Source organism: Microcaecilia unicolor, chromosome 9, assembly GCF_901765095.1.
Source record: "Microcaecilia unicolor chromosome 9, aMicUni1.1, whole genome shotgun sequence".
Lineage (NCBI taxonomy): Eukaryota > Metazoa > Chordata > Amphibia > Gymnophiona > Siphonopidae > Microcaecilia > Microcaecilia unicolor.
Window position 1 is genome coordinate 203353861 of NC_044039.1, and position 14315 is coordinate 203368175.

The 14315-nt window shown below is 40.6% G+C and overlaps 1 protein-coding gene across 1 annotated transcript in view; it reads left to right on the forward strand.

Moving 5' to 3' along the window:
- The window catches only part of DICER1 (dicer 1, ribonuclease III), a 157276-nt gene extending 145620 nt beyond the window's left edge, over positions 1–11656 (forward strand). The window contains exons 26-28 of the mRNA XM_030213736.1: positions 1776–1938; positions 4052–4127; positions 8975–11656. Of these exons, the coding sequence (XP_030069596.1) occupies positions 1776–1938; positions 4052–4127; positions 8975–9140 (405 nt within the window). The 3' untranslated portion in view covers positions 9141–11656. The remainder of the gene's footprint in view (positions 1–1775; positions 1939–4051; positions 4128–8974) is intronic.
- Positions 11657–14315: the final 2659 nt, after the last annotated feature.

Here is a 14315-nt window from a genome sequence, read left to right on the forward strand (position 1 = left end):
AAACCATAGTTCTAAATGGAGGTGGAGGAGTAGCCTAATGGTTGAGTGTGGTGGGCCGAGAACCCAGGAAATCAGTTTCGGGTCACACTGTGACCCTGGGCGTATCAATTAACCCTCCATTGCCCCGGGTACAAAACTTAGATTGTGAGCCCAGTAGGGACAGAGAAAGTACCTGTATATAATATGTAAACTGCTTTGATTGTAACCACAGAAAGGCAGTATGTTAAATGTATTACCCTTAACCTAAGAGCAGAGCATTTCAGGGAAATAAAATTTATACAGTCTACGGTGTCATGTATAAAGGTCTAAGATGGGCCCTGATGTTTTCACTCCAGCTTTTCATTGCACAAAATCCGAATGAGTCCTGTAGAAACCCAGAGTTTTTACCAGTTCTGATGCTTTTAATTGGATCACGGTTCTAAGGGATGATAATGATTTTTCTGCTATACAAACACAAATACGTAAAAGATCAGAGTTGTGGGCTGTGGCACTAGATATGGGGAATAGACAAATACAAATAAAGGAAACCTGCCAAGTGACTTTTAAGTGATTAAAAAAATATTTACTAATAAAATACATGTTCTATAAGGTTTAAAATGCGGAGAGGGAGAGAGATCGAGCAGTGAGTAAAAAATGTTGAGTTTGCATACAAAAGCAGAGAGTTATGGATACAATTGTCTTAACCCCTGCAATAGGAGAATATTTTTGTTCGACTGTAATCATATTTTTACCGGAGCATAATGAGGATAGCATACTTTTTAAATACTGAAGCACCAGCACATGGGTTATGTGGAAATGCTCACAATGTAATATAGTCACCTTTCCAGTTCTTTAGTGCATGTCTGAAGGGATAAATACCTTGGTTAATTCTACATACAATGTGATGAGTTCAGCTCTAAAACAGGACAGCTTTCTTTATTGCTTTATTTTTCCTTGTTTCACGCACACATTCAGGGGCAGACATGCTCAGGATAAATTGGCCCCTACAAATGTAATTACTGTGATGAAAATGGAGATTTCCTTCCTTGCTTCAGCTGTATTCCTTCTTGAATGTCAGTCTGTGAACATCAAACAGTATGAAAATACAGTGCATGGGTTTTTCAGCATATTTCATACTTGATAGTTGAACATTTATAAGTGCAGTAGTATGAAGTTGTTTACTTTTATTTAATATTTCGATTAATTTGAGAAGTGTTTGCATAAACCCTGTTATCTCCCTCATAAAGTTAATGGTCTGCTTTCTTTTGTCTCCTGCTTCACCCGCCATGATATCTATCACAAGGCCTTGCCTCTTTTCTGAGACCTCCAACCCCCCCCCCCCCCCCCCCATCCCCACCTCAGGACTCCTTTCCCTAAATTAAGTTTTGGGTCCTACTAAGGGCATCCTCAGTTGCTACTATACTACTATTTAACATTTCTAGAGCGCTACAAAGCGTACGCAGCGCTGTACAAACACAGAAGAAAGACAGTCCCTGCTCAAAGAGCTTACAATCTAATAGACAAAAAGTAAAGCATTTAAATTAAAAAATATTTAAGCAGTCAAGCACAAGAGAGCAGTCACAGAAGGACTGAAGATGTTGAAGGGTGGTCAGTGTGATTAGGTGTAACTCTGGTTGGAGTAGTGGGAGAAGGTGATAGAAGTTGCTCCCCTCCCACTGCCACCGGCTAAAGTCATCAGTTGGTGCCATTCTGAATGACAACACAGGCAGGGCAGGAGTGATCAGGGCTCATTCCTACCCCTAGGCACTTAACCTCTTTGTTTTACCTGTAAACAGCTCAGAAGGTCAGAAGAAGATGAAGAAAAGGAAGAAGATATTGAAGTACCAAAGGCCATGGGAGACATATTCGAGTCACTTGCTGGTGCCATCTATATAGATAGCGGGATGTCTTTGGAAATGGTTTGGCACGTGTACTATCCTATGATGCGGCCACTGATAGGTAATTAACCTTCATTGGAAGAATTATTTTATAGGTCAGCGATTTTCAACCACTGTGCCGCGGCAGAATGGTCAGCAAGTGTGCCGCAGGAGTGGTGGGGGAGGGTCATAGAACGAGCAGCACTTAGCATCGCTCCCCCTCGTGCTCGGGTCCGGTTCAGCATCTCCTCTCCTCAGCTACTTTGATGCCCGCTGGGTTCTCCAAATGGGATGCAGCAGAGGAATGGCCCTGCAGGTCAGAGAGGCAACTTTCAGCGCTGTCTTGGCCGCAACCTGCTGCAGCCTTTGGAGGACCCGTCAGGCAGGTAAGGAGCTAGGGGAAGTGATGCTGGAAACCGGGCCTGGACGGTGGGAGATGTTAGGGGGCTCTTTTACTAAGGTGCGCCCCAAAAGTGGCCTGAGCTGGTGTAGGTGCGTGAATTGGACACGCGCAGGTCCATTTATCAGCGCGCCTGGAAAAAAAGGCATTTTTTTGTGGCCGAAAATGGACGTGCGGCAAAACTCAAACGAACGCGCGTCCATTTTCAGCCTGAGATATTACCGCCACCTACTGAATTAGTGGTAAGGTCTCGCGCACTAACCGGACGGTAAGCGTCAGCCCATGTACACTGCTGATTACCACCGGGTAAGCACCACGCGGTAGAAAATAGAAAATATTTTCTACCGCGTGTTTTGGACGTGCGTCAAAACTGGAATTATCGCCTGTGGAACGCGGTAGTTCCAATTTGATGCGTGTAGGCACCTGTGCACCTTAATAAAATGGCCCCTAAGAGCTGGTGTAGACGCGACCTGCTGCAGCCTTTGGAGGACTGATTGGGCAGGTGAGGAGCTTGGGGGCGGGGGGGGGGGGAAGGAGAGAAGCTTCTGTAATAAAGTGAAGTGTCTGTAATAAAATCACAGATTTATCAAAATTAAAATTATCAATCCACATTGAAAAAATTTAACATCTCACTCATTATATGATCACTACAATATTAAACGTGTTCAAATTAAACAGCTATAGCTTTTTCTGCAAGTTAATTTTTTAATTTTTTCATTGAAGTTTGTATTTTGCCTGTTCAGGCTATAGCTGATTAAATTAGGATTTTCATGATTTTCAGAGACTATGTATGGTATTTCAAGCCGATTGAGTTCTCTTTTGGATATTTTTATGCTGTTTTAAAAATATAAAAGCACACTTGTGCTAAAATAGACATAAAAGATACTCTGAATTATTGTTTAACGGTTAAAAAAAAAAAAAAAGAAATCTCTGCTGTATAATGCACATATTTAGATACAGGTGTGCATTATACAACAGAGATGTGTAACATCCAAAAAATAATTGTTGTATCCCCTTTGACTATTTCAGCACATGTATGCAAATATTGGATATGTTTGGGAGAAAATTAGTTCTTGTGCTCTGTATATTTGTGAAGAGCTGGGGAGGAGGAGAGAAGCGGTTATTTTTTTTTTTTTGGGGGGGGGGGGCAGTAGGGAGGAGTATAAGAGGGGAATACAAGCTTTTTGGTTATCCTCACTGGGCCCTACAATAACTATGTCCTTCCAGCTCATCTCCAGAAATCTTCTCTACTTCTACATTTCAAATGTGTGAACTTCCTTTATAATCCTTTTACTATTAATGTTTAGGGATGAGAATTAATTTGCCGTCTGATAGGAACAATGCTTTGAGGGAAATTCTCAGACTATTTTGGGACAAGTATCTGGGGTCTTTATACCAAGATTCAAAGAGAAGGTATGTGTGTGCTGTCACTTGACACATGCTGCAGGTGCAAACAACCCACAGAACAGAGATACATTTTCCCAGCATTTACCTTAATCCATTTGCTGAATTTTCAATTTCGGAGCTGAGGTGTAGGTTGTAAATGTGGCTCATCTGATGAGCTCTTATAATTGTAGGTTAAAATGATTTCTTTTGTAAAAAAAACAATTCTTCATCTTAATATTTGTGTGGGGGTTTTTTTAATGATAAAAATATATCCTTAAAAAAACTGATGGTGTGCCTTGACAATTTTAGCACCTTGTCAGTGCGCTGGGAGATGAAAAAGGTTGAAAATCACTATTATAGGTAATTAGTCTTCAAGAAAGAATCTTAAATGGATTTCTTTCCTCAACAGAAAAATTCTCTGCAAATGTGCCTCGTTCCCCAGTGCGAGAGTTGTTGGAGATGGAACCTGAGACAGCAAAATTCAGGTGAGAATTTTTGCTTCAGAATGCATATATGATTTCTAAATTATAAAGCACTGGGAGGCAGAAGGGTGTTCACCTTTGCGGCAAGATTGATTATGCTCACCCTCCTACAAAAGTCTATTTCTGTTGCTTTATGAACATGCAAAATAAAATTGTAGCTGAACCAATTAACTACAGAGGAATCTACTCCCACTTCTGGATTTTGTTTTCCAGTTCCTAAACAAATATTTAAAACTATACTTGTTACAAAGCAATAATTCCCAATCTATCCCTGAAATGTTTTACATGATATGATGTACAACTACTGAGTCCCCAATCGATGAGAAGTGTGTATTCACTATGGATATAACAAAAAGCTGCCACAAGGTTTGGGCTGCAAAGCACTGTTAGAGAAGTACATAAACGTTGAGAAGTAGTGTGCAACTGTGCCAGCACTACTACTATTACTACTACTATTTAGCATTTCTATAGCGCTACAAGGCGTACGCAGTGCTGCACAAACATAGAAGAAAGACAGTCCCTGCTCAAAGAGCTATGTAATAAAAGTAAGCCAAGTATAGGACAATCAAGCCATTGTGACATCACTGATGAGGTTTGCTCTTATTGGTTTCCTGAGGCATTATGACATCACAATATTAGCTCTGGTTACAAGAGACTACTACTACTACTATTTATCACTTCTATAGCGCTACAAGGCATACGCAGCGCTGCACAAACATAGAAGAAAGACAGTCCCTGCTCAAAGAGCTTACAATCTAATAGACAAAAAATAAATAAAGTAAGCAAATCAAATCAATTAATGTGAATGGGAAGGAAGAGAGGAGGGTAGGTGGAGGCAAGTGGTTACGAGTCAAAAGCAATGTTAAAGAGGTGGGCTTTCAGTCTAGATTTAAAGGTGGCCAAGGATGGGGCAAGACGTAGGGGCTCAGGAAGTTTATTCCAGGCGTAGGGTGCAGCGAGACAGAAGGCGCGAAGTCTGGAGTTGGCAGTAGTGGAGAAGGGAACAGATAAGAAGGATTTATCCATGGAGCGGAGTGCACGGGAAGGGGTGTAGGGGAAGGACGAGTGTGGAGAGATACTGGGGAGCAGCAGAGTGAGTACATTTATAGGTTAGTAGAAGAAGTTTGAACAGGATGTGAAAACGGATAGGGAGCCAGTGAAGCAACTTGAGGAGAGGGGTAGTATGAGTAAAGCGACCCTGGCGGAAGACGAGACGGGCAGCAGAGTTTTGAACCGACTGGAGAGGGGAGAGGTGACTAAGTGGGAGGCCAGCAAGAAGCAGATTGCAGTAGTCTAAACGAGAGGTGACAAGGGTGTGGATGAGGGTTTTGGTAGAGTGCTCGGAAAGAAAGGGGCGGATTTTACGGATGTTGTAAAGAAAGAAAGGACAGGTCTTGGCGATCTGCTGGATATGATCAGAGAAGGAGAGAGACATCGATTTAAGACATTGTTTGTTTATTTATTGCATTTGTGTCCCACATTTTCCCACCTCTTTGCAGGCTCAATGTGGCTTACAATACATCATGAATGGTGGAAATATATAAGAAAATTTACATTTAGTGTGACAGAAGGATCTTGGGTAACATGTTAACGATAAAACATGATGGCAGTTTAACAAGTAAATATTTTAAGGCAGTTCTGAATATATGTATAGGAGTTCATATTTGTTGATCTTTGTGGTATACCTTGTTAAAGAGATGGGTCTTCAGTAGTTTGCGGAAATTAGTTCGTAGATCGTTTTTAAGTTGCGCGGCAGCGCTTTCCAGAATTGTGCGCTCAGGTAGGGAAAGGTTGACGCATGCGTTAACTTGTATTTTAAACCTTTACAGTTGGGGAAGTGAAGATTAAGGAATGTGCGGGATGATATTTTAGCATTTCTGGGTGGTAAGTCTATCAGGTCTGACATGTAGGCTGGGGCATCTCCATGAATGATTTTGTGAACTAGGGTGCATATCTTGAACGTGACGCGTTCTTTGAGTGGGAGCCAGTGTAGCTTTTCTCGCAGGGGTCCGGCACTTTCATATTTTGTTTTACCAAATATGAGTCTAGCTGCAGTGTTCTGAGCTGTCTGGAGTTTCTTGATTATTTGCTCTTTGCAGCCAGCGTAGAGTGCGTTGCAGTAATCTAGATCACTGAGTACCATTGATTGTACCAGGTTGCACAAAGTGAAAGGCTGAAACAGTAAACATACCAATAGCAACATCTGTTAATTTAGGGGTTCTTTTACTAAGGTGCACCGAAAAGTAGTCTGCGCTGGTATAGACGTATATTGGACGTGCGCAGTTCCGTTTTTCAGCGCACCTGCAAACAAGGCCTCTCTCTTTGTTTTTTTTTGGCCCAAAATGGATGTGTGGCAAAATGAAAATTGGCACACGCCCATTTTGGGCCTGAGATCTTACCACCACCTATTCACTTAGCAGTAAGGTCTCATGCGTTAACTGGGTGGTAATTGTTGGCGCGCGTACAATACCGATTACTGCCCGGTTAGCGCCGTGCGCTGGAAATTTGCCGTCGCGTGTAAAAAAAAATAAAATAAAATTACTGCCCGGGCCACGCGGTAGCTGGCAGTAGCTCTGAAGTGGTACGCATTGGGCACGTGTAGGCGCCCACACAGTTTAGTAAAAGGGCCATTAAGTACTTGGTACTGTACATGATATTGGGACATCGTTAATGAGATTAATGCATTGAAGGGTGGGGTTGTTTTTTTTTTTTTAAGGCAGAATTTTTCAGCCTGCTGATTAACTTTAACGTATTCAATATATTGCTGATTTATTGGTGTAAAATGTAGACAGATCCCACAACACTAATGGATATTTATGAAAGTGGATACATTTAGGCCTCTTGAGTGGGTTAATGGGGAAGAGATAAACAGGTGTGTCAAATAAGGTATTTCTTTGCCTAGATATCCATAGCAGGCTTTCTCAGCAACAGCTACAAGCGGATCTAGTTTTCAGAGTAACTGAGCTATTTATTTTTATTTTTATTTCTTTTCCAAATGTCTATACTGCTTATAAACTAGGCAGTTTACAAAATACAAACATAGCATAAAATTGAGACAAACAAATCAGTCTTTTTAGCTCATACCTATGGAAATACGTTTGCAAACGTTTTATGGTTATCATGAAAGCCAGGCTGAAATGTGGCCCTTGCTTGGGACCACTTGACACAGTCTATATAGTTCAGCAACAGAGCAAGAGGACAGAGGTTGCTCTTAAAGCTGTTAATATACTGTATATTATTCAAGGCAAAAAAATGTGAAGAAAGATGCTATGTTGGAGAGAGAGGCCAGTTGCTTAAGACAAGACTGAACTTACATAGACTATATTAACGAGCAAGTATATCTCTATAATGGAGGTCTTTATCCTCCATTATAGAGAGACATACTTGCTCATTCAGAAATAGAACTCGAGTTTACTAGCAAGTACCATACAAAGTTTGAATAGACTATATTAAACAATCCGGTTCTAACCAGGGTGACATCTCTGTAGGACAGCGTTTTGTAAGACCAGAGCACTGCATTAATGACTTGGTGGTGAGAATACTAAAAGGAAGTCCAGAAGAAGGAAAACAAAAGTTCTGCAGAAATGGACATTCCATGTCAAGTGGTCTGGTGGTCCCTGCGCGACCATCATGGATTTCGATGAAATTTTCTGTGAACATTCATACATGTCCCCAATGAACATTGGTAAAGTTTTACGTTCACCGATGCAATACTTGCTGAGAGATAGTAATCTGTTTGACCCCATACTGCAGCCTTCGCGCAGGGACCACCAGACCACTTGACATGGAATGACCGACTTGAGCAGTACAGTCCACAAAAGCAGAACACACGCCTTCTAATAGTTAAAACACCTAATAGTTAGTAGATGAAGCAATGAAAATAGCTCAGCAGCTTGCAACAGGATAAAAGGAGTGTCTCCTCCTTTCTCAATAGCATACTAGGGGGTCCTTTTACCAAAAAATGGCCTACGCTGGTGTAGACGCATATATTGGATGCGCGTAGGTCCATTTTTCAGCGCGCCTGCAAAAAAAGCTTTTTTTTTTTGCCAAAAATGGACGTGCGGCAAAATTAAAAATCGCACGTGTCCATTTTGGGCCTGAGATCTTACTGCCACCCATTGACCTAGCGTTAACTGGGCGGTAAGGATCTATGCGCGTACAATGCCAATTACCGCCAGGTTAGTGCTGCACTCCGAAAAATTTTCCTGCGCGCATAGTGGGCGTCATAAAAAATGAAATTACTGCTAGGGCCTGGCGGTAGTTCAAAATTGATGCGCATAGGATGCGTGTACGCGCCTACGCAGCTTAGTAAAAGGGCCCCTAGGTGTTTGTGCCCTTTGGGACCCTAATATTTGGTAATCCCTGACGCAGCATCTAGAGAGGCGAAACGTGGCCATGTCGAGTTGTGTTTTAAAGTGGCAAGAATAAAAGCCTTTTTAACTATTAGAAGACATGTGTTCTGCTTTTATGGCCTGTACTGAGAATACTAAAAGAAAATTTTAAAACCATCCAAGAGTGTAAGACCTTTGAAGCTAAAATGATGAAATACTTTGACACCCAGCAGACAGAACTTAACAAAGATCTAGGTTTCCAATCGCATTATAAACCATAAAATTATAGTGCTTTGTCACCCTCTGATCTCCCATCCGTCTCTGTTTCTCACTTCTACCTTTCCCATGAGACTGTCTTTGGAATGCTTTTATGTTTCACGTATATAATCGGATGTATCTCATCATTTTCTAAATTCTGATCTGAAGAAGTACTTATTGCCTTTGAAACCTAATCCAAAAATGTATCCAGTTAGTCCAATAAAAAAAAAAAAAGGTATCTTATTTTCTTTTCGTTCTCAGTCCTGCAGAAAGAACCTACGACGGCAAGGTCAGAGTGACCGTGGAAGTTGTAGGGAAAGGAAAGTTTAAAGGCGTTGGTAGAAGCTACCGGATCGCCAAATCAGCAGCTGCCAGACGAGCACTACGAAGCCTCAAGGCAAACCAACCTCAAGCGGTCAGCATCTGAGACTGCTCTGCAAACCATGAAACCGGGAGCCAATGCCTAACACAACAAATGAAAAAGAGAATGCAAAGTTTAGTAACAAAATAGAGAGGGGAAAAGTAAGCATTCGTATGTACAGTTTTGGGGTTTGTTTGTTTTTTTAACTAATTGTAGTTTAATAATTTTTTTTGACGCAAGCACAATCTTCTTTACTCACTTTCTGCTTTGTTTAATCACAGGAGTGCTTTATTAATAACTTTTAGCAAGTATTTTGTCAGGCCAGATTTTTATTTTTTGTTTGACTTGTTAGAACAGCTGTGCTTAAGTGTTAGTAGGCAAGAGAGCTTATGCTGAAATCAGTTTCTAGATGTATACACATATATGTATCTAGATATAGCTATAAGAGCAGACACACATATATATGATAATGTAGTACTTGTCCTGAATCTGTGCACTAGTGGCATTCACAAAACAGTTGAGAGACTCTGGCGGATGATCTGGCAGGAGAGAAAGCTAATCCCAGTATTGTCCCCTTGTTCTGCGTCATCTTTCTATTCAGATGACTTTCCCCAGTCACTATTGCACTTACCTGTTACGGATAGCGAAAACTTAACGTGAAATGACTGGCGAGCCAGAAACTCCAGTTTTCTGATGCCACATCGTATTGTTTAGAAAGGTTCTTGCCTTAAGAAGACCCTCATTGTTAATTCTTTAAATTGTAACCTTCCCGCATCACCCTTTTGATCAAACTGTTTTACATTCCCTTCATTTTTATTATGCATCGTGTGATGAGAGAAGCTCTAGATTTTCAACATTTTAGTATGGTTGTGATTTTAAATTATTCCAAGATCCTAGTGAAAAATAGTCTTCATATGTACTTATATATATATTAAGGTTATTTTAACAGTTTGGAGAAGGTGACAATGGATATTGAAACCATAAGCATATAGTGGTCTGTGGTCAGACTTTCCAGTTTTCCAGTGAAGCCTGCACTAAACTTCCCACCCCCACCCGTCGGAGCAGTGCCATGACGGTTAATTTCTCAGCTCAAAACTTTTATTTGCCAGAAAATAACCTTGGACATATCGCACCTAAAACATGCTGCAGATGATTTTATATCAATTGGTTACTTCTTTAACTAATGGAGCACCTTTATACTTAGGAGATTTCTCCCGGGAGTTTCTTACTGTACTTTTCACAATGTCACCAACCAAAGCTGTACTGTTATATACGCCATGGGACTTGCTGTTCAAGAAAAGCTGCCATACTTTGGTATATCTGTGATTTAGGTCATTCATTCAGAGCAACTGCTCAAAAAATATCTGAGAGAAAAAAAAAAAATCAGCTGTTTTTAGGCTTTGCCTAAGTTTTTCTTTGATTTAGACCTTGTAGTCACTCTTCACTTGAATACCTCAATTTGTTTGTTTTCCTTTTTTGCAAGCATTGTTTTTCTTTCTGTTTTGGTGCTATGTTGTATGTATGATGCTTGAAGTGTTTTAATTTTTTGCACTGTAACTATAATACCTCTTAATTTACCAATTTTTTTTTTTTTTTTAGTCGGGGGTCAGCCTTGTACTCCCACCAATATTAGATGTTTTGCTTTAGGTTTGCCCCATTGGTAGCGCTTGAAGGGTCGAAAGAGCTGACCAAGGCATTTTAAAGTTTCCTTCTTGTAATGCTGTGTTTAATTGCAAATGATTACCATACCCCACCCCTACCCATTCATATCCAGCCCTCTCCCCCAGCTCTACTTCATTCAGCTGGAATATTGAATACTTCACTGAATAGAAAACAAGAAATTTTATACTCTAAAACTTTGTTCACTCCTCAAAGTTCCTGTGCAGTCGTGCAAACAAAATTACATTTATTTTGATAGTACAGTTTTAATAGTTCAATATTTTGAGGCATATCTGTTGATTTTTTTTTTTTTAAATCAATTACCGTGACTCTGGATCCTCAGAGGAATATTTTTAATCATTTTATGTCTTAGAGTTTAATTGCTTGGTATGTCTGTTTAGGTAACAAGAATCATTTTCTTTTGCTTATGTGAGGATTGTGTCAGGCATTCATGTTGATTGCTTCTATTTTTTAATTTCCCTAAAGTGCTAACTTCACGGTATATTTTTTCCTGATATAAGATATCAGTGTATTGGTGATGAGTAGGGAAGGAACCCTCTTATCACCGATCCCCTCCTCTCGGGGCATTCATACAATACAGAGAAGCATTGATCAGCAGCCCACGTTAAAACTTACTCAGAAATGTGGGTTGTATTATTCGTCTTGATTTCAAAAGGCCATATATTTTCGGGGTTTAAAATTGTTCTTAATGAAATAATTTAAAAGAAGAAGAAGAAGAAAAAAAAAAGGTGAATGCCATGTAACATTTCCATTGTCTAGGAATCTGCTTGACCAGAAATTAAAAGGGTCAAGAGAATATGATGTGCCTCAAGCTGTCCCATATCCACACTTCTGTACCAACCAGGGGCGTATCTAGACTTCGCCAGTAGGGGGTCCAGAGCCGAGGTGAGGGAGCACATTTTAGCACCCCCCCCGGCGCCGCCGCCAGAACCACCTCCAACAACTGTGGCCTGCCCGACGACCCTCTCGACCGCTGATGACCCTCTCGACCCCCCGCCCGCTGTTGCCTACCTTTGCTGGCGGGGGACCCCAATCTCCGCCAGCCGGAGTCGTCTTCCTTCGTTCGTTTGGGTTTCTTCTTTCTGAGTCTGACTCTGACGTCCTGCAAGTACACAACGTGCAGGACGTCAGACTCGCAGAAACAGAACGTTGTGTACTTGCAGGACGTCAGAGTCAGACTCAGAAAGAAGAAACCCAAACGAATGAAGGAAGACTACTTCGGCTGGCGGGGGTTGGGGTCCCCCGGCAGCAAAGGACGTTGACAGCAGGTTGGCGGCGGGAGGGGGGTTGCGAGGGTCGTCTGTAGGGCCAAATCTACAGGGGCCCTGGCCCCCGTGGCCCCATAGTAGATACGCCCCTAGTACCAACTCTAGTGCAGCTAAAGGGAAATATTGCTCACAGCAGTGATGGTCTGTTCCTAATCATCATATGTAATCCAGTGTGTGGCAGAAGTGACATGTCCTCTGTTCCTTATATTCCTTTCCCAAGATCTCACTTTCCCTGAACTAACAGCAAATTTTAACTGTATTTTTTACTGTTCCATTGATTGAGTGTTGAACTGCTACCACTAGCCCCAGCAGCACAAAGTACTCATAAAATATGGGATTTTTCACCACTGTGAAAGGAAGAAAATATAAATTGTATTTGTATAGTCTATATTTTCTAAGTGTTCAGTGATCCCTTTGTTACTAGACAAAGCCTACATATGTGAGTAGTTGGTGATAAATTATTTTGCTGCTTTTTACAAACAAATTCGTCTTTCTTTTTTTACCCCCTGACACAACCTCATTCAGATATATTTGTACCCTCCAGGATAGTAAAACCATGCTTTACACAATATCCACCCCCTTTTTAAACATAATTGTAACATTGGACAGTGTTTTAAAGATATAAATCCAGTGGAATTTGATTCCAGGCTAATGGTGCTCTGAGCACTTTCAAATACCTTGGAGTGAAAAAGAATTCTGCTGCCCATTTTCGAAAGCAGTCCAGGAGAATTGTCAAGTATCTAAATATGGGGGTTAGTTGGCATGATATTAATTTTATGGTACTGTATTATAAACAGTTCTGTTTATCTATGCTGCGTTTGTATTTTAAGGCTTCTTTGTTGTCCCCCTCCCCCTCCCCGCTGTTAATGTTTTTTTCATGTAGCATAAATAAGCATTGCACTTGTTACCATGCTTTACCTCATTTCAAGGAAAAAATGTGCTTAGCCAAGAGGAAAAAATGTGGTGTGGCCTTGCTGCTGTTTGAAAAGAGAGGGAAAAAAAAAAAGATAATTTTTAATGCCTACAGCATACCATTTCTTTGCACAACTCAAATAGGTCATCGGTAATGTCTGTGGTATTGTGTTTTGTTACTGTATAACAAACACAGTACACTGTATGCTGTTTTTGTCTCCATCTTCACACTATTATGAACTAAATTGAAATGGCCTCTAACATTCCTTTGAGTAAACTCAATTATCAGAATGTACATGTAGAATTTGAAAGCTCGCTACCTATTTATATATTGGGAATCCCCTTCCTTGAAGTATATAGGAAGCAAGGGGTGGTGGCTTCCACTTGATTTCTTCAGGAAATAAAAAGCTGCTGACATGGCAAGAAAATGCCCTACTGCTTTGCTCTTTTGTGACCAAGCTGGCTGAGTTTCAGAAGTATTTTCCACCAGCCTTTTGGGGGGGAGTAAAATGAAGGGCCGACTTGGTATGCGTAATGTGTAAGCACCAACCTAGATCTCCTCTTCATTTTTTGATTGTAGAACCAGCAACCAATCTTAGTCAAAAAGTATTAAGAAGCAAATACCTCAAATTTCAACACCAGCCTCTTAAACAGTGCTTTTACACGCTTTTCGGAGATGTACTGTGGCATTTTAAAATCAGAATGTGTTTGCATTCTAGAAGTCAAAGACTTCAGGATTTTTGTGCCACACATTCCCACATTTTAGCAGTGTGTCCTTGTGTTAAAGGAAGCGAGCTGCTAGAGAGATCAGAATAGTCGATGTCCGTAGAGCGCATCGCTGGCAGTCCTACGATTTGTCTTTCAAAGTTAGTTTGCAAAGCAAAGGTTTCTGTGCTGTGTTTTATTTAGTGTGTTAATTCTTAGTTTTCACAATGCCGTTTTAATTTGGGTTACTACCACAGACAACTTAAATTGCTTTGTAGGTGCACTCATGAATTTCATTCCAGCAGCAAAGTAGGTATTGTAGCAAAACCCAGAGGAAAAAAAAAAAACACGTGAGCAAGGTTGAAAAGTTATAAGGTTTCCTTTTATAAAGTATTTTCACCTGAAAAGATGATGGATAAAATCAAGTATAATGAATGGACAACAAAGAGTTTTCACTGTCACATGCTGCAGCTGTCTTCAAGGGACATAAAATGTAATTCATTCATACTGTAATCATGGTGCAGAAATTTGCAGTCTGCACCTTATGGATCCCAATTACCTTTAATAGGGGTTTTTTTTTCCTTGTAATAATTGTAGCTTGAATATATCTCCAATAAAGTTATTGTCTGGTTGTTCACGGTGTGATTTTTTTTTTCCTCCTGCTGTGAAAAATATT